The sequence below is a fragment of the Chaetodon auriga genome, chromosome 9 (assembly GCF_051107435.1).
Source record: "Chaetodon auriga isolate fChaAug3 chromosome 9, fChaAug3.hap1, whole genome shotgun sequence".
Classification (NCBI taxonomy): Eukaryota; Metazoa; Chordata; class Actinopteri; order Chaetodontiformes; family Chaetodontidae; genus Chaetodon; species Chaetodon auriga.
In genome coordinates, this window is record NC_135082.1 from 20,181,163 (window position 1) to 20,208,465 (window position 27,303).

At 42.3% G+C, this 27,303-nt stretch overlaps 1 protein-coding gene across 7 annotated transcripts in view; it reads right to left on the reverse strand.

Annotated features, from left to right (window-relative positions):
* Positions 1–27,303, reverse strand: part of diaph2 (diaphanous-related formin 2) — a 372,410-nt gene that overhangs the window by 274,680 nt on the left and 70,427 nt on the right. For all 7 annotated transcript variants that reach the window (XM_076739474.1, XM_076739476.1, XM_076739472.1 and 4 more), the window contains one exon: positions 1,095–1,234. In XM_076739474.1, the coding sequence (XP_076595589.1) occupies positions 1,095–1,234 (140 nt within the window). The remainder of the gene's footprint in view (positions 1–1,094; positions 1,235–27,303) is intronic.

The window sequence follows — 27,303 nt, forward strand, 5'->3', positions numbered from 1 at the left end:
ACAGCAATACAATCCAACTGCAAAACAAACTGCTGCCCCCAAAATGACCACACAGTTGAATCAACACCTCTCCACAACAGTTTCTAAAAATCTGATTAGACGCTTCGTGGATTGGAGTGTGTATCCAAGGTACTTTTTTAATACTTTTTATAACTTCCATATTCCTTTGCAGATATTTGCAAATTGTGTTTAGATCCTCTTGAGATAAGACAGAAGTCAACATCTTGCATTCAAATTTGTCCACTATGCAAATGCGGCTCAACAGAGGAACAATACACCTTGTGCTCGTCTTTGCACTTTGTCACTTAGTCTGAGCTTTGATGAAAATCTACTGTGTTGTGCTCCGCCACAAACACAGCTCAGTGGTTCTTCAGCGCAGTCAGGATGGCGTTTGTGTTCACAATACATGGCATCCCAAGTGCTTCTGGTTCATCTACCGTACATACATAAGACACATTTCAACATGTTTTTTTTTTTTTTTTTTTTTTTTGGATCAAAGAGGATCAAAGAAAAAAGTTTCTTTTTTTACATTAAAATACGGGAATTTTCCCTCAATAGAGAAATCATCTGTTTCTTTGAAGTCATGATTCCACTTCAAACAAACAAACCTGCACATTTTCTGAAAAACCAGTTTATCAAGATGACTTTTAGTCTGGTCCTTCCAGCTCCTTTTTTGCTTGAAAGAATGAGTTGTTGCCATCAATTTCTTCACTAACAAGCTGCATTAAGTAGGCAAATAGGAGCCTGAATAGAGTGAAATGTATCCGGCTGTGAATACCTGTTGTGCGTGTTAGTATTTTGTCCAAAAGGATACTTTAAACAGCAACGTCTGGGGGACAGAGCGATGTTCATCCTAATTATTTTGGGACTGTAAAATCTACTTTAACTAAAACTATAGAAACAGTAGTAGTAGTAAAAAAAAAAAGGAGCAATTCAAAGCGAGGTCTCTTGATTTTGACGAAACTTCTTTCATCATTCCAATAATAAGACACTCAGAAAAGTGCTTTGGGCTGTGGTATTTGCAAATAACATTGAAAAAATTCCCAGGTGCGAGGCCCAGTTTGCAGTGTGTGAAGAAAGCAGGAGTTACTCACCTGACGGGGTTACTCGTGAGAGACACTCTGAGGGACTCCAGGCAGTTGAGCAGCTTTTCTTCTGTGATGCCTGAACGCAGCTCATGGACATATTCCTGGGATGAAAGTGTACACTCATGCTTGCTGTTTCTTAGTCCACCCTGAAAGCAAAATATCAACAGGGCAGTTATTACATTACCATCCTACACTCTGACCTCAACACCTACGGTAATGTGATTAAAAAAAACCAACAATCAATAACAACAGAAATCTGTGAACACCGTTGAAGGACATCCATCAGTTGCGTTATTCATCTTCCTGAACACATACTTTAGAAATGTTAATGAACAATTACAGTCCAAAAAAAAAAAATCACAATAAGTCAGAGCATTGAGAACAGACTCAACAGTGCCATGAAGAGGACTTTGGATTTCAAAGGGAGTATCTTCTGTTCTCAGTTGTCGAGACTTGTTTTGACTTAAAGTCTGGGTTTTCACAAAGGTGCTCATGATAAAAACTGATTAAAATCGTGATTTAGGAAAACAAAGGATGAGTGACGCTCTAGAGGTGCGTTGGCCAATCCTCCTTTTCTCAATCAGCCAGCGCTCTAATGACGGACTGAACTGTCAGAGAGCCGAACACAGGCTGTATCTGTGGCAGCTCCTGCTTGAAGTAAATGGATTCGTCTGTATAATCTCCACAGAGGGCTCTGGGGACATGTTGCTACACTGATGCTTACACAATGAGACTACATATTGGCAGCAATACACGCACTTACGCCACAGCAGGAAAACACACATTTACACACTCTCCCAGCTCACAGTGAAGGCAACATTGCACATTACATTGAGCTACAGCTTGATTCCAGGGTTGATTGAATCTATTGTAGGTCTGACATTGTTTCCATGCAGTCCAGCAAAGGACATCAATTTTGAGGAATACAAATAAAGAAAAAGCTCTGCATGCAAATGTAGAAATTTCACCACATTATCGGAACTCCCAGCACAAGCTCCAAGAACAAATCTGTGTTAAATTAGTCATTTTCCAGTTCTGTTGTAGAATGAGCTACATTGCAGGTGAGGGTTGCGTCAAGGTACCAGACAAAACAAAATTAGAAAACAAGCTGCAGAAACAGCATCGCATATGTCTGAACGAGACTGCCAGACGGAATCATCTTCACTGTGTTCATCCCTGGACTGCTGGTTCCCCACAAAGTGAGCTGCGCTAATAGGCAGTTTGGGAAGTAATAAGCTAGCTCATTTATCTGGAGAAAAGAGAGGCCTGCTGCTCTCCTACAATGCACAGTCAACATGAAAGAGCCCGTTTTTTGGTTGGAAAAAGCAGAGGAGTCTGAAGATCGCCAGCTACCAATAAGTCTGTGCTTTAGGAGTAAACTGAGTTCATAGTTTGATTGGCTACATAAAGACATTTTGATCAGATAAAGCTGATAGAAAATCAACCCGAAGAGGTGACTCCTGCAAAAACCAAGTACGAATGGTGCCTCTTCCACAACTGCTATCTACATTGCATTTAATGTTTCAAAGTGGAAATGTAAGCACACTCAGCCCAGTGCCTCATATTAGTTATTTTTATGAGTATGACATTTTGTAAGCAACACCAAAACACATGTAAACAAGGATCTGCTAATGCCATTTTCATTACACCATTCCTTTTGTTATGCATAGATGAAACATTATCATTTTTTTTCTGAGACTGTATTGGTCTTTATACACCAAATTGTTTTTTTTTTTTCTATGTGTTGTCTTTTAAAACCTGATGATGACTTGTCTGTTTCATTTTGTTGCCTTTGAGAAGCACTCTGCAAAATGGATTTTAAAAAGTGCTCTATAAATAAATATTATTGTTATTTTACTAACGTTGCCTAGCATGACTTTAACCATTTTTTTCTGCTATTGTGGTACGAGCACAAGCAAAATCTCAAAGCAAGTTAAATCTGAAAGTGTTCTTTCAAATAATTGTCTAGTTTTCCAAACTATAGTTTGATTTTGTAATAAATCCATTTTCTGTGCTTCAGTCTTCTTTATCTGCCTCACCTTGATCTATACGAACACTTACGCCATTCATCTTTTTCGCAAGCACCGTTGGGTGAATGTGGAGGAGTGACTGGCTTAGCTTTTATCTGACTGAAGGTAGTTATTAGGCCATGGGGAGAGGTAAGAATCCTTCTCATTACTATCAAAATTTTTCAACTATTACCTACCACGGGACTCTTTGTTGCACATTTCTGCCTGACACAATTTGTACATGCTTTTTTTGTTACTGACTATGAATGATGGGACTAAAAATAAAAAATAATAAAATTGATAACCCCAGATATACTGTATGTGAAAGCTCAATTAAACAGCGGAGAAACAGAGATACTCCAGATACTTAACAAAACCCCAGAGTGAAATGTTGGGCCTTTGAGTTTGCAAGGTACAACTTAGATGATAGAACTGTCTTTATAGCAGCTACAACCATAACGATTACATTTTTCTGCTTCTTTAAATACTTAAATCAGTGAGCTTTTAATCCCTGATTCACAGCGCATATTTTTTGAAGCACTCTATGAAAAGTTCATGTCATTCTTGTTTGACTCACTTTTGGAAAATGCACTCAGGAATTTCATCCTAAATAGTCAATGAACTGTGACTGTGTGTGTGTTTCCCTGTGTCTGCCACAGCATGCAATTTCTTTCTTTAGACTCTGAATTGTGAAGCCACAATCTACTTTATTAACTTTAATATGTACACAGCTCAAGTAATTAGCATTTTTAATCTTCCGTTGTCTCACTAAAAAGGGTTCTCAAATAGGGCATGTGCAACCAAGGTACAGTATGCCTCCAGGGGTTACTCCAAAAAGAAGAAAAAAAAGATGTGGGAGAACATTCTGAATTAATGTCATGATATGATAATCAGCCAATCCAGGCATAATGAAATTATTGTAGGCTCAGCAGTTGGCTAGGTCTATTTTAAAGGTGCTTTTTTAACATCTGGCCAGACACAACAGATGAAAAGTAACCTTTTAAAGCTAACTTTGGTGAATGCAAAGCACTTTTCTTGCTGATGAATGAACACTGCCCCTGTCAAATCAGACCAAAATCAGCTAAGTATATAGTTCTTGTACACAGACACCAATAACAATAGAGTTTGGATGTCAAGATGTCTCTCACAGAACTACAAAGCAAAATTCCCATTTCGAAGTATGACTTGCCAACACAATTCAAAGTGGCTATGGCAAACCACCACAGAAGACTTATCAACAGTATGATATCCAAAAAACACATTCGGGACAGACTGTGTCTAGACCAGTAGCTTGCCACCACTCTGCAGGGGACAGCTAACGGGCCAGTCAACAAAAACTACCCGTTCAGAGTTCCTTCAAAGGAAAAAGTGGAGATTAGAGGTCGAATGTGTGTTGTTATGTCCAAATGCTGGGACATGCTTAGAGCCTAACCTTTATTTCGGTTGCGATACCCACTGTCAATATAAAAGCACTATGCTGTGAAAAAGACTTTTGAGACCCCCTGTCTCGACTCTGAACTTGCACCTCATCTGTATCTGGATCATGAGGCAGCTGCACAGATGCCCCTTTCAGCACGAGTGTTCATTAATTTAAAACACTTAGTAGAACAGGCCTATAGATCCTCAAGAGGGGATCCTTCCCTATTGAGAAGGAGGCTGACACTAGAGTCTCCATTATGCAGCGGGGCTCATACTCCCTGGACGGGGATCTACAAAAGTCCTGGAACCAGAACCACTTAAACAGCTGATGGAATAGTGCATCACGTGTCCAGTGCAATCATGCCAGGAATGCTGGAACAAGATAGACTGGATCTCAATGTTCCTTGTCCTCGGAAAGGAACGAGGAAAAAGATAAACAACAATTGGTATTTATATTCTGAGGCTGAACATTGTTGGGTGACTGTAATCTGCTGCTTGTCTTCTGAAAATACCATTCTTGATTGTTGCACTCACCAGTCAAATCACAAACTCTCTTTTTGCTGTGGAGAAGGCTACGGTTTTCAAAACTCAGTGCTGTCTGCGGAGGCTCGGTTTAGATGAATAACAAATGCTAAAACAACCGAGTTGGGTAGACAGTGGAGAGGCGATATGTCAGCAGTGGGCTGAATAAAGCTTGAAAGATAATGGCAGGTGAGACACATTAAAGCCACAGTGGTGGGTTTCATGCAAGTCTGAAGACCAATCGCTTGCCATTTGGCCGAGGCTTGACTTCCATGGCGTTGGAGCTTAATGACATGTACTCGGCGGCTTTGTCAAGGACAGCTTGCAGGCATGAGTAAGAACTCAAGTTCCAAATTAACTAAAACTTAGACCCCACTGATAAAACTTTAACATTCAACAGTAAATATATGCACTTTCAGCAGAGAAATCAGTCATAAACAAGATGGAGAATATACCATATGAGAAAAAAGGAGTTTCAAATGTAAATACACTTCTTACATCACTGCGACTCCACTTTTGGATATGGCTGATTAGCCGACTGCATTTTCAGAACATTACTTCCTCAATAATACATAGGGCAGTGAGAGGGAAGTACATCATCCACTTTGTATTTATGTTCTTACCTCTCAGTGGTTCCCAGCAGGCATACCACTATGTCCAGAAAAGCTAGAGCTCTGGTTTCACCGCATGCTCTGACCTCTGGAAACCAAAGACACTGACCATAAACTGCTTTTTCATGACCCTAGCCCAAATCAATGGAATCCTTTGGGGTAATATCAACATTACACTACCAGACTGGCAGCAGAGAAACAATCTGAGGATTAGAGGGAGGGGGCATTACCTGCTGGCTACCGGATGATATAGTTTTCCCCTTCAGGCTCACAGAAATGGTCAAGAGAAGAAAATGGTCAAAAAGAGACTCTAGAGAATGGAAGCAAGGGAAGATGGAGGGATGAGGAGCAGAGAGATGTGTGGGTACCGTGTGTCAAGGTAGTAAGACATAAAGGAAGCAGAGGGGGGTATGTGGGAGAAGAAAAAGTAGGGGCTTGATACAAAAAAGAGAGAGGCCGACGATGGGGGAGAAAGGGCAGTGCAGAGAGATAGAGCATCAGGAGACACTGCAACCTCAACAGTAGAGGACAGACACAGCCTTTTGACCACAGCCCAGAGCCTCATCTCCTGCCGCTTATTGAATCCCCTATTTGTCGATAACAGTATTTCCTGCCAAAGAAAATAGTGCTGGGAGCAATTACTTCAGCGAGCCTGTCAATTTCATTTTGGGGGGTTAGGGGAGCATTGAGGCTCATTCCCTCCTCCTCTATCACCTCTGTCTCCCTTTCTCCATGCCATGGGGAGTGACTGAGTGCTGTGCCTTCTATCGAGGGCAGGGCAGGGAGACAATGCCAAGGCGGCTGCACCTCCACATGTCATCTTCACCTGTAATGAGCCTATAACAAGCTGGCAGCTTACTCAGTGCCCAGTGCTCGGCAGACTCAGGCAGACTGATGGATACATTATTCAGCTTCTTTGTCAGCTTACTGGAAAACTGCATGGCGGCAACGTGTCTGGCCTGGAAGCTAGAGCTGGGAGATAGCTGATTGCCACTGCCTCTTCCATTCAGTCTGCCTTGCTAGCTCTTCCCCTCTCTCAGACACATGCACATTCAATGCGATTTTCTAAACAACATCTTCCCAACTCTATTCTCTCTTGCGTGTGTGATGAAGAGGTGCAATTAGCAAGTGACGTAAGAACAGAAGCTGAAAAGTGCTGCAATCCTCGCTCTGTAATTCATCACAGCATGAGATTAGCATGCTACCATGATTTTTTTTAGATGGCCGGTATGAAAGTCACTCAAAGCTTTGAGTCTGAATGCATGTTTCCCTCGCAGCAAAGTCATGGCAGCAGTGTATTCATCTGAATGGAGCGACTCATTGCAGCCATGCATGCCTTTTATACAAGTGCACGGATGTTACACTATCAGCTTATTCTGACATTCTGAGGCTGTACTTTAAGGAGAATCAAAAATTTAACAGCCAAGACTGGAGTGGAACTATACACAGAAAGAAATCCCTACAACTCTGTCTATCTACTGATTTGTTTACTTGAATTTCTCATAGTTTTCTTGTTACTCTGACAGAGAGTGATGGCGTTAAAACACTGCTTGTGTTACTGTTCTGAATGGCACGGTTTTGTACAGAAGCCATTAGTAACTCGAACGTCTTCATCCTAATTCAAGGTGACTCAGAACATATGATAAAAAATGACAGTGGCTTGTGAGTGAAGAGTGATATGCAAGAAAAACATTCACCACACCTGATGGTGTGATTGTTACAGAGCAGCGAGCTTGCAAGGCCATTCTTGAGGGAAAGGTAAATTCAATATTTTCATATAATGCCGACAACACTGTTCCTGGGAGGTAATGAATCAAAACATATTAAGACACACACCTCAGCCCCATCCCACACTCCCAAAAAAGTCGTAGAGAAAAAGTTATGGAGTAATGAAAAATCTAATTACTCCGTCTTTGTGTGTAATTAATGAAAATTACTAGAGCACCCTACTGCTCTTTGTAAAAATAATACAGATACAATCTGCGCAATTAGTGCATATCATGCTGTATGATAGCCACGTAACAACTTAATTTCCTGCTCATTAGGGGTTGTTAGACGAGTTGAGAAGAAAGATAACACAAGAACGGGTGAAAGACTATAGACAGGTAGATCCAAATGTCACGCGTCTCACCCTCTCCCTTATGATGCACACATGACCTATGAACAACAACACAACTGTGCATGGAATTAAAGTTTGCAGCAACAAACGCACACGCACATGAGAGATGCTGCATAAATGAGCAATCCCACATTTAACGCAATCTAAAGTTTGGCATGTGTCGGTGGCAGCAGTGGTAAAGGTCAAAGGGAACACGGATCAGTTGAGATGCCGGTTGGCTGGACAATGAGTTTTCCCTAGCCCCCCTTAAAGGACAGAGTCCTGCCGTCGGCAGATAAGACATTTCATCTAGCCACCAGGGCGCAGGGCTCCCAGCTCAGTGGGGGATTTCCCACCAGACCATGTGGCCAAGCATTTCACCCTTTTCTCTCCAATTCAGTCTCTTTACTCCTCCTTTTTTTCCTTCGTTTTTTCCTATCTGTCTGTCGCTGTCTCTCACTCTGTCCACAGTGAGGTGTTTTTAAACCCTGGGTGACAGCTATGAAAAAACGCCTGTGTATCTGTACCCATCGGGGGCTTTTTCTTCTTTTTGTGTTTATTTTCCTCCTCTATCTTCTGCCTGTTGTGGGCCCGAAAAAACAAAATCTAGAGACAGATTTATTCTCTCATGTCTGCCCAACTACAACTCGCTGATAACACAGACACAATTAGGCCTACAACATTCTCTCAATAATCAGGCTAGTGGCATTGCATCTCTTGTGTCCAGGCGAGACAAGCTCAGCACAACAGAGAGGCAGGGTGAGAAGAAAACACGAAAAGAAACAATGAGGTATTAGGCTGGAAACAGCTTGAAAATAACACTGCAGGGTTCACTTTTGTAAGAAACACTGGGTAGTGGCCAAGGCATCATGGTGTTTGTGTTCTTATGTGTGTGTATGTGTGTGTGTGTTGATCCCCAAGGTCCGAAGCAAGAACACCCAGTGATAACAGCAACCACAAAACCTGAGGATATTAAACAATTCCATTCCCTTTTTATTTCAGCACAAAAATGTCCACAATGGTTTGTAACAGTAATTTAATTACAAGCAGGAGTATGCAGCTTCCATATTTATGAGCGGCGTACGTGTACGTGTGGATACATGAATACATTGAAAGGTCAGATCTAAAAAAATATAAAAAAAAAAATACGGGGCAGCTCAACCATGGGGCTGAATAGATATGAGATTTATTTATTCAGAACTGGAATTTATACAGGAATATGTTTGTATTAAAGAAAGGCCATGTTCTTATAAATGGATTTTAAACTTTCAAACAAAACAGAAAGGAACAAGCCCCCCCCCTTTTTTTTTTCATCTAAAATTTACTTATCATGCAGTAATGAATAAAGGATGCGTCTGTGAGCCTTACATGGCTTCACACATCAACACATTCAATGACAATAATGAACGAAGAAGTACAATGCATTCCTTCAGCCCCATCAGGAATAACTAGATCTGGACATCTGAATAAAAGGCAATAGATTTTTGTCAGAGGCTGCATTGCAAATAATAAAAATGTTTATCAGTCTGTCCTTATGAATTGTATGTTTTTCATGGTGCAAGAGATAATGTTCAAATGACTAAAATATTCAATGTGATTACAACAACTGTTTAACAAAGAAATTCCCAGCTGCATTGTGTTATATGGCAACTGCTTGGCCAGTGTTGTGGTAACAATAAGGATGGAAAATACGGCTCTTTATCCTGCAGCGCTTTTGTTGCAACCTTCCACCAGTTAAATCTTGCCAAAGTCAAAGTAGGAGTCAGTTCAAGGTTAACTTGTTTGTGATACTTCCACTTTGACCCTTACCAAGCAAACAACAAGGGTGAAATGGCCAACCACCTCCTTTTTCTTTCACACTTTTAACTTTAGCCTGACCCATGCCAGTTCAGGCTTTGATGAAAACACACGCACACACATGCACACACACACACACACACACACACCAAACATGCGCTACTGGCCGTGCCCCTGATGTGGACAAGGGGAGGGCAGGCCAACAGGCATCGTCAGCAAACTCCCTTGGCTTTAATCCCACTGAAAGTCGACCGGCAATATACCATCATCAGTGTTTCAAACAGCAGCCGAAAGATGTCCACAATGATAGAAAATCCAGTCAAGGAGAGCTGGATTCTCCATCACTGCACCACCCAAGCAGTCGCCACCAGTAAAGTGGGGTTAAGTCAAACCCAAAGTCAGCTTCCTGGCTATGTGGAAGTGACACTCCAAAAGTCCAAATGAAGCCAAGTAACTGAACCCTTTTGAACTGAGGAGACCATGAGATGGGTTTCAGATGTTTCTATTGTATGTCAAAAAGAAAATAACACCAATGAAACACAAGCTTGAACACTCAAGGACACAATCCAGAAGCAAAGAAGAATAAAAGCCAACCTGTAGCAAACAACTTCAGGCTGAACAAAAATGGAAAAAAAAAAAAATCATACATATAGGTGCAGGAGAGGGAGGGGGGTGGTGGGGAGCCACATGTGAATGAAATGACATGTTGGCACATCAAAGAGATCCATTTGAGTGACACACAATGAGTAGAACAAAGAGGACTTCTGGACAGAGATAAATTATTACTGCAAGAACCACTCACTCGTGTTTTTTACCAATGCTAAAGGAGGTATCCTGCAAATATCCCCATACTTACTTAAATATATTAATATATGTAAATATTCCTCAATCATTTCCTCCCTTAATTTTGATGGTGAGGGTATTGTCCATTAAAGTTTAAACACATTGCACAAGATTTCCACAGTGCACCATGCTTTATTCATGTTACCTTCATTGAATAAAGCATGCTGTGCTGGTTGGTTCTGGATAGTTGCCACGAGCTTTCAAGATCATGTTTCATTGATATCATTTTCTTTTTGACACACAAGCTTTAAAAAATCTATCTTCCAGTCTCCTTAATTTAAATGGGCTGCTAGAATGGCTCAGTTACTTGGATGTATTTGCGTGAAGTGAGTGGTTTTGGGGTTTCGGTTTCACACAGCCAGGATGTAAACTTTGGTTTCGATGCTTGATTCATTGATTAAATCATGGTGTACATGGAGAAAAGCTGCACATGTGCTTTGGACCTACATTGAAGCTCACGTTGGTCTGCACCTCGCTGGGACAATGTTATCAATTACCTGTGCTGGTCGACACTGACACGTAGCACATATGCTTTGCATTCCAGTGTAGTCACACTTAGAATTAGAGCTGTGAGTAGCATCGGTGTGTGTCATCATTTTGCTGTGTGTTGAGTGCAGATATGGGATGGGGTAGGTGAGAGCTAACACTGTAACATCATTGTTGAGAGTGGGGTAATAGTGGGCAGCTATGTTTTGGAGCTTGTGCATGATCTGCTGCTTTAAGAGGGAAGAATTTAGGCTGTGGAACTTTAATGTCTCGAGCCACTTGGGTCAGAGCTTTGGCCTTGCCCTATTGATTCTCACGGAGCTGCAGCAACTTGGACAGAGCACACACCCCGAAGCACACACACATGCATACAGTACATACACAGCTACACGCACTGTGGGTGTCACAGATTGTTAAAAAATGTACCCAAATTTAACTCAATTAACTTCATTACTTTTTTTTTAAATAATGCGGTGCATTTTTGGGTGTATCTTTAACTTAAGGCCATTTGTGCCACAGCTAATTAATGCCTGACAAGAAGGAATGCTGGAAAGCCTGAAACACAAAACTTTGGTGTTTGTGTGTGTGTGCGTGCGCATACATCACTCACGCCTTTGTATGTGCACGCTTGTGCGCCTGTGTTCGTACATTTACGTTTCTGAGGTTATGTTTGTGTGTGTGGTGCAGCGTATTCCTCTCAGCAGTTCTCCCTGTGCTTTGCAGGACTCATGTCTGCACTGAATTTCAATGACACCTCTATAAAGATAGGAGCAGATGTCAGGCAGCTCGCTGAAAGTCAGGTAGAAGAGAGTGAGAAAAGTAGAGTGAGTAAAATTGAGTGCACACCAGCAACAGAAAGAAATCTTAAGTCGTGTCTATTTGCAGCAGTGTAATACAAGGAATGACTATGATTTATTGTAAAAATATAACATAAAAGAAAGCATGTCTTTGAACATAAAAAAAAGAAAAAAACTCTGCAACAGACTGACAATCAGCTTATGGACCGGTTTTTGTGAGCTGAAGTTCCAACAATAAGATCATTATGGAGACTTATGGATTTTTTTCCTCCACTAACTCAACCTAAAAATAAGCCCTTGCACTGACTCACCCACACAGCTTTCAAGATAATGCACTACACTCCAACCACTCACCAATCAATTCAAGGTCAGCAGGTGGCTCGATATTGTCCCAAAAGTTCCCCAAAAGCACAAAGACATGAGGTATTTTACATGCAGATGAGGCGAGAAAGTACTCAAATTTCTGGAGTTATATGAAAGTGACAAAAAATGACAGAAGAAAACTTGAAAGACATGTCGAGCCATCTTGGCTCTGATTTCCCCCTAATGTACTCCCAGAATCACAGTGAAGGGGGTTATCAAGTGAGCTGTTAAGCAGGTAAAGTCACACAGGATCTAATTTAGGTTTTCACTGAGGTCTCTGCTGCATTGATTGCAATGTGAAGGCCTAATGAACTCTGTACTCTGTGCTCTGTGCTCTTGTTTCCTGGTCTGGGAGCTTGGGTATGAAGCCAAGAAAGAGCTGCAACTACTGACTGAAAGTTACAAAAAAAAAAAGGTTTGAAGACAGGAAAACAACGCTGAAACAATGAATAAATGCAAGAAAACTGACACTGCTTTCTAATGTGTGTTCTGTTTTGTGCTCCTTTGTCCTTCTTCGCCGACCCTCTCTATAAGGGATAAATCATACATTGGGCAAAACACGCTACGGGTGCAAAAGGTCCAGGTTAGACTGAGACTCTCCCTTTCTGCTTTGTTTTCCCCAGTGATTCAGCTGAATAACAACCCCGGTGTCGAGAATAAAAAGCACTTCAATTACCTTTTGTTGACTTAAAAAGTTGCGAGAGATTATGTGTGTAGACATAACGTGAGGCAACAGATCACGAGTAGAACCCTCAACCGGAGAGAAGAGTGGGTTTAAGTTTGTCTAGTCGGTCTGAGGATGCACGACTAAGCCTGAAAGCTAATAGAGCACTATAAAGGGATTGAGAGCGATAAGAACAAGGGATATTACATATGGGTTTGTTATCCCACACGCTCTGGATATTTCTGAATAGTTTACACACACACAGCCAAAAACGCAGACACTCAGTTAGTTTTACATTGGGTCTCTTTGTGGTCCAGTTAGTAGTTTTGTTGTAGGTTTTGGGTGGTGTAGTGTTATTTCTCAAAGGGACAGACATTTTTTACCAATACATTCATGTATGTCATGTTTGTCAAATCAGAACAGACCTTGAAAACGGCTTCATAAGCAGCCTTCTTAAGTTCAGCCGTGAAAAAGAGCAACAAGACGAGCATGGGTGGTTAAAGATCAACTCTGTCTTTCCTTCCTGATGCAATGCTGCACCTACTGAACTCGTGTCACCATGGTGGCAGGTCATTCACCATCTTCAACGTCTATATAGAGCATGCTGCTGTCAGAATTCGAGATGACAAAGCCAAGCTTCTGCTTCTGACTCTGCCATTTTCACCAAACACCAAGTTGGAGGTATCAACTGGTCTGCTGCACCTGCTCCGTAACTACAGATTCTTTAAGGCAATCCACAAGATCCCTGCATTTATCTGAACAGCTAACTTATCATGCACTGTATCACTGCCACAGAAAGCTACTGTATGTCCTAGGTCAGTCAAACAACTGTGATTTTGCATGTGGTTCATATGATTAGCTGAGGTGTGTAGCATTGCAGATTGGTTCCAGCTTTGTCCCCCCCCCCCCCCCCCCCCCCTTTTCACCTCTTGCTCTGGGCCCTTTGTTGGGATTCTGCACAAGGTCAGTCAGAATCTATTAGCTTAGCCTTGGCCCTGTGCCCCTTCCATGGAAGGGTGCTTGAGTGGCGAGTAAAACCCTTGCATGACCTTGTTGTTTTATTAGTGTCGGGGGGATGTTCTTGCTTCACATCTAGCCCACTAAAGTAGGAAACCTGTGTGACATATAACAAGTTGTAACACTAATTCTATAAGTGCAGGCAGATGTCTGACCTTCTCTGTCACTCCTTGATTAAGCTGGTCATCCTGATTCACTTGACACATTTCTGCATTTCTGCAGCTTAAGTAGGCAGGCCAACACAGCCACAGCACATCCTGTGCCCATAGAAGAAAAGGTACGATTTGTAATCATGCTTACTTAACCTCTGCTACTGAAATAATGTACTGTCTAACCACTACGACACACAAAACCCATTACCCATCATTCTTTGGTCATCCTCTCTAACCTGAGAGCAAACGGCCATGAATGTGCAACACATAACAAAGAGGGAAAAAAATAGGCAGGACAAAAACTGGGCTCAGGTAAACATGATTTGGCAGGGACATTAATGATGTCCAATCCCTACACAGGTTCTGTGGGCAGATTCTGATGGAGGGGACAAGCATGATTTACGACAATGGTAGTCCAGGGAGAATAGTGATGGGTCTTGCCAGAAGCAGAATGGCTGGTATGCGAGTGTGTTTGTATCTGTGTTCATGTGTTTACAGTGCTGAACCTCAACTTGGACAGGATTGTAAATGGGAGTAGACTGAGCTCCGAACAGGTAAACAGCCATGAATGTGCACACAAATACCCACACATACACACAAGCACATGCACACTCACAAGAAAAGGCTCTGCATTTCCTCAACCTCAAAGCAGTGGGTTGGGTACATTGGATTTAGTTATTATTTCCAGGGCGGTCAGCTTTGATCTCCTTCTCATGTCTGTATTGGGGTCGTCTCATCTCTAATAACCACAGATATATTTCCTCTCCTCTTCCCTGTTAGCTAGATAAATAGGATTTCAAATTGTCTGGTGCTACCCCATCAGAAGAAAAACATGATCTATGAAATATCTTCCCATGAAAAACCCATACTGAGAGATTATCTTCTCATCACAGAGACAGCACAGCTAACAGATAAGGGTGAGAGAGGTGATCCGTGCTGAAAGGGAAACACATTGTGTATGTGTGAAGGAGCTGGAAGCATGTGTATGTATGTGCACAGCTGTGTCTTTTTATGTGTTTGTGCGCACGCAAATAGAAAAAACAGCGAAATAGATTTAGAGAGAAAGTAAGAGCAACGCCGTGCCAATGTGATTTCGGCCGTTTATGTGTTTGTCTCAAACCTAAGGGGGCTCCCCTTCTAATCAAGCATTATTGGATGCATTCACATTGAGGTCTCAGGAAACAAAAACAGTTTCTTCTAATATCCACACTATTACTTTGTCTCCATCGAGAGGCTGCGGCCCATTCAATAGCAGTAGAAATACCTATTCATCAAGGCGTCTGTGTCCGGGCCCTGCCTAATAACAGATGGAGAGATCTTTAACTGCCTGTAAATGAAGGCTCCAAACTTGAGAGAAAGCACTTGCATCAGCAGAGCAACAGCTAAACGAACCCTCTCCCAGGTTGGGCTTGACTACTCCAACAAAGCAAGATTAATTTGCCTGTTGAATTGAGGCCGATGCCCCAGCGATGGCATGCTGCCTGGCTGATGTTGAGGTGCAGCGGTGCCTCCCGTGCACCAGGAACACTGCTATAATGTCAACAGTGCAGCATTACAGGGAAAAGATGAAACTGGCCTCCACAGCTTTAATGAGAAGACGAGAAAGCACGGGTCGTTTTCTGGCTGAGAAGATACTACGTTCAGACCACAAACCAAACATATATTAGAGAGATGTCTGTAGACACATGTAGCTGGAGACACAGACAGTAAGAAATCAGCGGAATGGGAAACGGTGTCCAAGCACCAAACCAATACAAATATTAAGATTAATAAAAACTAGAACAATTACAGCTTTGCTCAGGTGCTATGGCACAGGGGACAATTTAGACTGCACTGAGCAAAAGAAGATCATTATTAAGCGGACCATTAGCAAAAGATTAATTAAAAAGATATTGCTAATACAATATCCCTGAACTATATCAACATTAACATGAACAGTAGAACAGTTGTGCAATTCAACACAATAAAAATCAGGAATACGGGCAAGAAAAAATGTGACCTTGGGTGAATTAAATTCTTAAATACGAGGATGAGATGAGGGTGTAGCTGGTGAGACTCTCCAGAATGGGGGAATTTCTCAGGAAGGATGAAATGGAAGAAGAAATGTAATTGTTTCAATAACAGCCACTTTTCCCCTCACACACACACACGATGTCAATGTGTTTGTCTTCACATGTGTCTGTGAGCTAAACTATCAGAGACACTATGAAGCTGCACCATCTCAAGCAGAGGCCACTATAGCGCTGGCTTCCTTTTCTGGCCTCTTTTTTTCCCCACCTCTGACAGGTGTGACCTTTCGGCTGTGCTGGTAGCAGCCACGCTCGCCCCCAGACAGTAGGCCTGGATTAGTCACCATCTCTGAGGATTGTGGCGCCTTGCACGAATGCGCATGTGAGGCCCAAGCTCTCTCCAGCATGGCCGAAGGGCCTGCGATGAAAAATAGAACACCTAATGCCTGGAGATAGAGACATTCATCAAAGACCAGGGCCCCTGCCTGCCTGCTTTGTGTGCTGCCTCCTTATTCTCTATTCAGTCCTGAGATGCAGAAACAACTCACTTATTGGAGAGTCATAAAAGAGAGATGGGGAGTTTTATTATTATTGCTATAAGAATGTAATTTTATTTCTAGACCTTTTTTCCCCCCAAGAGTGCCTTGTTTCTTTACAACCATTCAGATGCTTCAAGTGATCTTTCATGTTTAGAAGGAAATAAGGATATCACAGTCTCATGAGAGTAGACATCAACAGATGGATGCGTATGGAGCGTCTTCAACACTTGATTCAGCACAGCGGGATGCCTCTATTGGCCACCTTTTGAATGACAATTGTAGAAAGACTACTGAGAATACCAGGAGGGGGCCAAAAAATACCCTGGGAAATGGTAGCGATGCCAACTGGCACCGAGCAGCCAGACCAGTTAACCTCTGCAGTGAACTGCTAAACCCTGGGGTATGGCCTGGTAATGACATCTCTTCTTCTATGTCCATCTCTGCATTCCTTACTGCTGATCCTGGCAGGTCACAGAGGAATACTGTGGTGGAAGCTGCCGCCCAGTTTGTGTTCATGCCAATATATGACGTGATACAGGGAGAGACTGTTTTCTCTAACATTCGTTAGCATGACACTGGGAAGGGGCCAGCTATAGAAATTTTCTTTTCTATAGGAGTTTTGCATGGCCTTGGAGACATACTAATAAGAGCAAACTTACAGAGCAAAGAGTGCAGACAGCTCATAAACACAGCTCATACATTAACAATATGCACGCCAACTCTCATGCAGTATGAATGTCATCATTCAAAATATCTACCGCTCACAACTTCCAATTGCCATTTCAATCAACAACTGGAAATGAGCTGCAAGATACCATTGCCTTACAACATCTCGCTCCTTTGACTGTCTTGAAAGGTCTGTTACAAACTGTCCTGAAGGAAACTAATTTGCTGCTTTACATAATCCTTGACTTCAGGTGGAATGTGCTACGGATGTTATTGTGGCCTTGATGCCTCACTTCATTCACTACTTCCTTTGTGCTGCACTTGTGTATTGTATGTGTTCTAACATGCGAAACATATATATTTCTTGATGAAGATGATTTTGCATCGCAATGGGACCTTTGTTGCTAAATGAGGGATAAATAAAATAAAATAAACAATTTGCACTCTTCTTATGGAATGGAAGTAATGGGTTCAGAAAGCTATGTTGACAAGCACTGGCCCAAAAGATTGGGCTTCTTGCAGTGGGTGAAGGTGATTTTTCACACAAGGCCTGCACATAACAAACACAGCAGACTATGCCAAAGGCTAGCCGGCAGGATTTCAGATGCACACACACCATATTTCTCAGTAACACCACAGCTCCAGGTGCCTCATGGGGCCACTGCCTTCCTTCATCCTTCCATCTATCCACCCATACCGCTGTCTCTCTGATCCTCAGCTTTCCTCTCTCCCAAAACCTCAGGTTTAGATGGGCCTTCAGTGTGAGAGCTCCTGCTGTCATACATACTTGTTGGAAGAGCAAGAGGAAAAGGGAAAAAAAAAAAAAATCAAAATGAGGCAATACTCAAACAATAGTTCAGCAGTGCAACAATCCAGAAGAAAAACCTTCCCTCCGATTGTATAGAGTAAACAACCCATGAAGAGGAACTGCAGAAGTGTAAAAGTATTGTTACACTAATAAGAGCAGATACACTGCAATGCTGTTTCATGTCCCCAAATGTGTCTGTTTGCTCAAGTGACTGAACATTGCATCAGGCATGTAGATTGTGTTTGTGTACGTGCCTTTGTGTGTGCGTTCTCTGCCAATGCCAAGGGCCTCTCAGACGTGGGGGGTAAAACGCTCTTTGAGAATGGGATTTAGTAACACACAGGCAGCTCTGGCATGGCTGCTTCAAAGCGGAGGCAGGCAGAAATTCCTTCTGTACATGTGTGTGTTCAATGTGATTGTGTGCACATTTGTGTGTGTGATGTGCGTTTTCTCATGGATAAACCCGCTGCCGCTCCAAAGGAAGTTCATCTGAAGAGCTTCCCATGGCAGCGCTGCCACACGGCATTGTGGAGACAAAGGACACGCTTGGATGATTCCTAATATTACAGAATGTATGTTCAACAAGGAAATCAGACAACAGGAGCACGAGAGGGTGGACAAAGACGGCGAGGATGGGGGGTGGCGACTAGGTGAGGCATCGGCAGAGTGAGTAATCACACAGCATCTCCGGTTTTAGTGAACTGGTAATTTCTCCGATGCAGATTCTGTCTCAAGATGACTGCATTAGGGGGAACTCTATGAGAATACATGACAGCTTTTCTCTAATGTAATAAAGACATAACAGATGCAGGAGGATTTCAGCAGTTGAGTGCTTTGCAGCACGGCACAGACTCACCCACACAGATACTTGAACACATGCATGTTCGTGTGTGCACGCACGCGCACAGACACAGACACACACATATACACATATGCACACCAACACCTGTATTCAACCACATGTTCAGCACCATTCATTATTTTGTATGTCAAGCGACTGATTTAGTTGCGTGTGAGGAGACAGAAATAGTCGTGTATTTTTTCCAGTGATGTATCTCGAAACACACATACGGCACTTCAACAAAACATTTCAGATGAGCGGCACAAGCTACTGGTATCTGACTTAGAATCATGCCAGACTGTAATAGAACATGAACATATTACTTGACCCAGAATCGCTCAGCGTTTCATCTCATTCCATTTGGTTTAGCTGACCGTAACTGTCTGGTTCCACTGGCCTTGCCAGCCACCAGAGACTGATATGCCTCCTCCAAGAGACTGATGAGTAGGCTACGATTGCTCAAACTTCTGCTCAGTAGGCTACTCTCTGCCAGACAGCCAGCCACCGCAGCCAGCCAAGTTAAAAGATTTATAATTTGATCTGAAAATTAGTTATCTAAATTTGCTGGTGACAGGGACAGGATTTTATGATTTTTCCATATAGACACTTTTCTGGGCTGCCTGAAGACTGACAAGGAAAAAAGTGAAATGAAGGAGTCTGCCAAGATGCCAACCATAAAATTCCATCAGCCAGAGGACTTTACTGCCTCAGGCGCTTGCCCAATGGGCAACAGGAGTCAGACAGAGAGACGGAGAGAGAGAGAGACAGCTATGAGGAGGAAACAGATGAGAAAAGGAAGAGGATTTATGATGGGTGACGGTCTCCTTTTAACCCCAATATTTGCTAAGAGGAAAAAAGGATGGTGAAATTACATTACCCGGGCCGTGATCAATAACCACAAATATTAAATAGCCCCTGAGTCTTGCCTATACACATGGCTTTATGTGGAGCATCACCACTTAGAGGTAGCATTAGCTGGTGTAGTGATAACAGACGTGTTCCTGACGCAATCAAGTGCTACTGGGCATCATGGCCCTGCCTTAACTTCATCTTTCACGGGTCGCGAGCAAGATACTATAAAACCAAAAGCACAGAGTCAATACTAATGAGAGGAGACATATTCCAAGTGGAGCTGGTGACAGCGAGTGTATCAGCAGCCTTTCCCACCACTATCTGCCTATCAGTGGGTGAGCAAGGCCATGCTGGAGATTAGGTTTCAAGAGAAATGCAGTGAGTGAGTATGACTTGCCTGTCACTGCATCTACAAACACCTCAGAGAGTTGTCACAATAATGGAATTTTTGTTTGGAGGGATGGTGGTAGCAGTGGGAACAGAGCACAGAGATAAACAAGAGTATAGGCTCAGCTGTCAGTGCAGATGTGGATCGGGACACTAGATTATCAAATCTAATTCTACATCAGCAGAGAAACATCAGTACTACAATTTGTTCTGGATATCATGATCAGCAGATGATTATGCAGCCTTAATATTCCACTTAATATTCCAGGTTTTCTTGTCGGCTAACCCTCACAGAATACATTTCTGTTTGACCCCACTCTTAACACGTCTGCCATAAAACCAATACCAGAATCAATTTGTCACCACTCAACATGCACAAGCAGAAACAAGGGCTCGAAGCAGCTGTTCTAACCTCTGAGCTGTGTCTATTTTCACTGCCTTATCCATATTTAATTTTAACTCATGCAACACTTCATATTGACTGTGCTTAATCACGCCATAGCACAATCCACAGAAATACAGATTGGCTAATTCTTTTTTTTTTTTTTTTACCCTCCACCTCTCTAAACACGCTGTAACTTTGCTTTTAATTTTTAAGTTCCTCCCCGAAGTATTTCCTCCTTCTAACACGAGAGCAGGTCTTGGATGATTAACATGCAAAAAGGTGCATTCAACTTGCTATGCACCAGTGACAGCAATAATGTCCCGCCGTGGACGCGAAATCCCTGGGGTTTAATCACCTCAATACAAAGACTCGAAAGGAAGAGTGCATCCTTATTCTGAGCAGGAGTAACATTAGCTCAGTCAGGCTAAGACAAGCATCACATTCATGGACTAACAATGGAACCAAGTGCTGTGGTAAATTGGCCTGTATAAGCCCCATAAACCATTTCAGATAATGCGCAACTGGTTAGTGGGCAGACATAATGAGGTTTATCGCATTGTAAATGCACACAATTGGCCCTGTTTGGTAAAATACGATGAATGCACATGAGCACTGGGGTGTGAACTTCTTTAAGCGTCTCTAAGAATTGTGGGATCAGCGATGTCAATGTGTGCTTTCGCTAAAGCTATCATTATCCAACATGCAAGATGACTTAAAAAGCTTAAGTCATTTATCTTCAAGTGCATACCTCAATCAAAAGTCAAGGACCCCGCCACCCTCTCTGCTCTTTCTGCTTGGTATTGACAACATTTGGCATTTTTAATGAAGACTTCCTCGAATCTCCTGGATCTGAGAGAGAGCTTTACTCTATTTCCCGTGGTGAGGGCTCAGTGCCGGCATGAGTGAAGTAAATGCTGCTTCCCAAGTGGCACCCTGAGAATGCACCTGGACTCCTTAATGGAGACACCCACACTCGAACAATGAAGTAATTGACAAGTATCCTACAAAGCTTTTCAGCTTGGGCTCTATTTGAATGTGATGACAATAACAACCAGAGGAAAAAAAAAAACAAAAAAAAACATTCAATAGCAGATAAACAAGTGTCTGAATATTAATGTCGCACTTAGCAAGATCTCTGGCCCGGACAACACTATCAGAAACATCCAGGCCAATTAATTAGAGAACGGGATCTGACCTTCTAGGTGCATCCGCTGTAGTTGTTTGTTGATAGGAAACAAGGACAGATTTGCTCATTTGAGATTAGAGGGGTGGGGGGTAGAATTAATGGCTGTTTAATACTGGATGGAATTAGGATGCATTTGTTTAATGCTGGGCAAAAAAAAAAGGCAGAATAAGGCCGATGACTGGTAAAGTGACATATTACTCAAACCACAGTATTTACAAAACATACCACACCGACGCACTCACAAAGCATAAGAGAGATTGAAAAAGCCAGACAGACAGTACTGAGACACAGCAGATGTCACGTACAAACACAAAGGCGTCTATCATTTTAGAGCAAACATCAAATTTAAAAGAACTTTAATTTACATTTACTACAGATACTGCAATGAACCGATCATTCTAACGCAAGGCATTGACAAATTGGTAAATTGGCCAATAAGGCGCTGATTCCAAACCATACTCAAAACACGACTGAATCAAACCATACTATTGGAGAAGAATTGCTAACAACCTGGAGATGCTTCAGTCATCAACCTTAACTCCAACCACAAATGATTTTTACATCAAAAAAAAAAAAAAAATCACATACATAAACAGAAACATTTTGCCACTGCTGCCACACTGAATTTCTTGTTTTTTTTTAAGGTTAGAGTAGCTCACTGATGGTGCCAAATATTGGAGGAATCTTAGTTTCATCATGAAATTGTGACATCAGGGTTGAAAACGGTAGAAAAATGAAACATTTTCATGCATCTTCATTAACTCTGACACAACTTGAAAACTCCTTTTTGGAAGCCATTGATTTTCATGCCAGTATAGAGTTCAAATTAAATCTTCAAATGTCTGCAAATTAAAAAAAAAGGGGATAAATCTGTTGCATTTCCTGTGCTCAGCTATACTGTCTGTTCATTCATGGACACTGTGGAGTGAATCGATATTTCCAGACATGTGAAAGGAGGGAGTAGATTCCAGCTTTTACTCACCACTGTTTACAGCATAGGTACCCCATAGAGTTCACATACCACGTCATGAAAGAGAAAACAGCTCTGCCAACATACAGCAGCGAGTCTGGTGGCTAAACTATTCTCCTACATTTCCTCTTGTTTCCATATGTGCATACTGTGCGTGTGTGCGTGTGCGTGTGTGTGCGCGGGATCGCATCTGTATGTGTCTGCACTTGCACGCATTCAAATTCCTGTTCACAAGCGTGGTTATGTTCACTGTGTGCATTTGAAAAGATGACAGGTGGTGGGAGGGTAGTAGATCTTTTGAGACTTGTCACAGTGTTCCGGTTTATGAGCCAATGACAGGAGACACACACCCATCCACATCAAAGTTTATTACAGTTCATCACCTCCCCACCTGCAGTGTAATGACATTTAGCCAATCCTATAAAAATCCCAGGAAACCTGTGGGTATAAATCAATGCCTTTCCACCTTTCCAGCTGCTGCTCACATCCATTATTAAAGCTTCCACATCATTTTCAATAGAGTATGAGTGCTCCTATGACAAGCATGTGCACAGGTATGTATTTATGCCTGTCTTCCCCCAAATCTGGCTCGGGAGACCAAATAAATAGACATTAATACACAGACGTTGAACACATACACATACAAACACACACAAACAACACACCATACTGTAGCAACTCCCAAAACCCCCCAGCCCCGTGGAAAAAAGGATCAGTGTGTATCTCAGCTGACAAGCAGTTTACATAAAATCCCATTCGTTTCATCTAGGCAACCCTGGTAAGTGTATGGTTTGTTGCAACCTGGCACAGGGCTGCACCAGCTCCACCTGTCTGGGACTGGGGTTTATCTGTCTCAGAAAAAAAGTTGTCCACATCTGGCAATTTCCATTCCTCTCTCACTTCCCTTATGCCTAATCAGATACAGATGTAATGCTTAGATTGAGTCCAAAATATGGTGTAATGACAGAGGCAGTTGCTGAGTGTGTGTGTGCAAGGCTGCTAGTGCACCTGCATACATGTGCAAATATGTATGCCTGTGTGTATATGAAATGAGGGTTTTGGCGTGTGGTTCTTAGTGCAGTCAGTGACTACCCTCTGCAGGCAGGCTGAGAGAACACCAGGCTGACAGAGTCACAGAAGAAGACTGGGGAAGAAAGATTATAGGAAATAAGAAGAGTGCGGTTGGGATTTCAATGTTGATGTACAATCATTTTCCAAATAAGAAAAAATAACATTTGGCAAAAGATTGGTTTCAGTTTATTTTTGATTATTAACAGTCGTTCATCAACAGCATTTGCTGCGATGCCTGATGGCTGCTGGTATGATTTTCCAAAGGACACATTTTTAGAACCATTTACTCAATTGATGATCTCCACGCTGCTTTTTGACTACTTACTGAAACCATTATTTAAAATGAGCCATCAGAGCAGACAAGCACATTATCAAAGGGGAAATATGTTTTCATTGTAGTTGTATTGTACACATTTCATTGGTAAAAGGAAAAATGTATTCCTGTGGCAATCTGTGTCTCAAGTGCAGCTAATTTCAGGCATTTTTCACATTTAGCACATTCTGATGTAAATATTTGCGCCTTCCAAATATAATACAAATCTCTGAAAAATGATGATACCCGCCATTATAATCAATTCCAAGATACTGAATGGAAATTGACATTGGTTGAATTGTGGTTATGATGGTTGTGTTAATAACACAATCAAAATGTCAAGGACCAAATCAAGTGACACAACAGAATTCAGCCTTCATTCATTTGGCAACCTGAATCAGGGCTGTCTCGATACCTGATTGCTCAATATGACTGTTTCAGAACACACTGCATGTCTTTCAGCGCACACAATTGAAGGAATAGCTCAATTTTGTACAGAACTACATGAAAAACACGAGCAACACTGCAACTATCAACAAACAAGAAAGCTAACCTATCAATACCATTGAAAGGTATGTGCACATCCGCACCTATTTCATTTCCATCTCTGTGAAGATGGGAGGTACATCAAGCTCTATTCCCCATAGGTTAAACAATAGCAGTAGAAGTACCTCATTGCTGCACATCAAAAAACAATGCACCACATGAGTCTTTGAATGAGCTGTTGAAAGAAAACAGCCAGTTTCCTGTCAAGGTGAACATCCTGAAATTATTAGCATTATTTACCGCACTGACATTCTGCAGAGAAGAGTGAGGCAAGGAACAATAAGCACTTGAAGATTGCATTTAAAAGGTGAAATATATTGCCTGGCATGGTGTGGAGCTGCATCTTGATTTTCTCAGTTGGTGCAAATTGTACAAGGAAACATGATCATTTAAGGGAGTGTAGTATATCCTACGAGAACATCTTTTAATTTCTTCTCTCTCGCTCTCACACACACACACACACACACACACTCACAAACACACTCCTCCTTTCCTCCCTTTCAAAGCCTGGCTTTCTAGTCCACTGCCCTGGCTTTTAACACATGTTAAGTACAGAGGTCAGCTGGATGCTTGGGGTCTCTCTGTTCCGTTAAAAAGAAGAATCAGCTTATTAAAAAGTGAGCTCCAGAGGAAGCATCCATGTTTCACCTCCCACTGCACACAACAACTTTACTAAGCTAATTAGCTACTTGGGCCAGTAGCTGATGTCAATGGGGGGAAACAACATATTTCACCCTGTCAGCTTCTACCGGTGACCTAGGCTGAACTTTTGATACACTATTAAAGTGAATGCCCGGATATGTCAGTGCTGCCAAGTGAAATCATCTCATCTTTATAAATAACTACTAGCCAGTGCCATGAGCTAGCTTGTAGGTCTATGATCCTATAGAACACGCTTAAGTGTTTATCCAATATATTATGTTATGACTCTGTACGAGGTTGTGTTTTCTCATGTGCTTCAACTGAGTTTTGACTGTGGAGTTGTGCTTCACGGCGCCAAAGATGAGCTGCAACTCCCTTGATCCAGGCATTTCAGGACCCCACATTAACACTCATGTACAATAATGTGACATGGAAATAGCGACTGCTGTAGATTCACTTCAATTGACACTAAACAGCTCTGGCTTTTCATCTACCTAGTTTGCTGTAATCACGCTTGAGGATCATGTCTTTGCTGGAACCAGAAAGAAAGACTCAGAAGGTTGCTGGATATTTTCACTGTGTCTCCTTTAACGATCACTTACTGATTACTTCCCCATGCTGTCTTCTGGCACGGCAGCCTGGATCTTTGATTAGAAGAGACTCCCCCATAATCACAAGTGTATGATTATGGCATTAGGCCGGATTCTTCACATCAGGATTTGCAATCAAGAAATTGGCGTCAGGGATCGATACAGAGCAGCACCTCATCTGATGGCGGAAGGGGGGGGGGGGTGGAGATTGCGTGTGGGAGGAGGAGGCTTAGGATCAATTAGGAAGCGACTGCCACGTCCAGACATTACTTTTAATCTTCTAATGCATTGGCATAAAGGCGTGGGGCCCAGTGTTTGTCGGCTTCTAAGGAGGAGGAATCGATCCTTCCTGTGCGCCTTGACGCCAGTCCGTCCTAGACCGTTTCAACAGCATTCAAGACAAATTGAAAGGAGAGAGCCTAAATCCGCTTACCCTCCCTAAGTGACGAAACTGTATTTGATGTCACACTTTAGGTGAGGCTGAAACATTTTAATCCTTTGAAATAGTTTCTAATACATCTGAATACCTGGTTAATCTCTCAGATGTACTACAGTCTACTGTAGTGCTGGAGGCTTGCCTACTGTGTTGACATCCTGTTTCATCATACCGATATGTCAAGCATATAAAGCGAGCTAAGAGGTCTTGATTGACCTGCAGAGTAACTCAAGCGACTATCTCTGAAAAACACTACCAGATGTGGAAGTTTTTCTACTATTCCTTTACTATGAGGCCAATTACTGAACTCAGAATTGAGTACCTATGATACACTGGCAAACTATTGCACTGTGGGCAATTTTGTTTCATTGGAGAATCTAAACTGTCTTGAACAGATTCATTCTGCAATTGTGGTGAAAATAATACCGGGGTCTCTGTGTGCTGTATGAAGTCCTTATCAGTGTAGTCAATGCGGAGTGTATGGCTCATTCAATTAATCAGGCATCATTTAAACCAGCAGGCTTTGTGACAGGGGACCCAATCACTGGTGAAAAAAGCCATTCCCGACATTCCCACTCCATGTCCCCCGCACTAATGCGCTGTGGCAACCTTCTAACTATCCAATTCCAGACCTGGACCCCCGCGGTTTACACAGTCCCTCAGCTTCTTCCCAGTCCCCATCGCTTCACTTTCATTAGACCCCACACCTCTATCAAAGTGAGAGCGGAGGGAAGCCGCAGCTCCATCTCATGTCAGAAACTTGCCTCTAAGGTATAGGAAAGTGGGGGAGAGAGCACAAGCTGGTGGGGAAAGAACGAGAGCAAGTGCGAGCGACGAGGGAGAAGGATGAACCCGGAGCCTACCCGAGCATTACAAGTCTGAGGGAGTTTAGCCAGAGCAGAAAAGCTGGAAATGATCAATTCGTGTGGGTGCATATGTATGTGCACGCAGCTGTTCATGTGAACATCTATGCACACTGTGTGTTTACAGTGGATGGATAAAATAAACACGGCATCAAAAGGGATATTAACATTTAGGGGACTAAAGCACAACTACGCCGGCAAATCATGGTAATAAATGTCAATTACTATTATATGTCTACAGCTTCAAAAGGCCTGATAATCGCAACTTTAATACGTGCTTTTTTGAAGCAACATGAGGCCAAAAAGTCATTACCGGAACCACAGGCTCACACA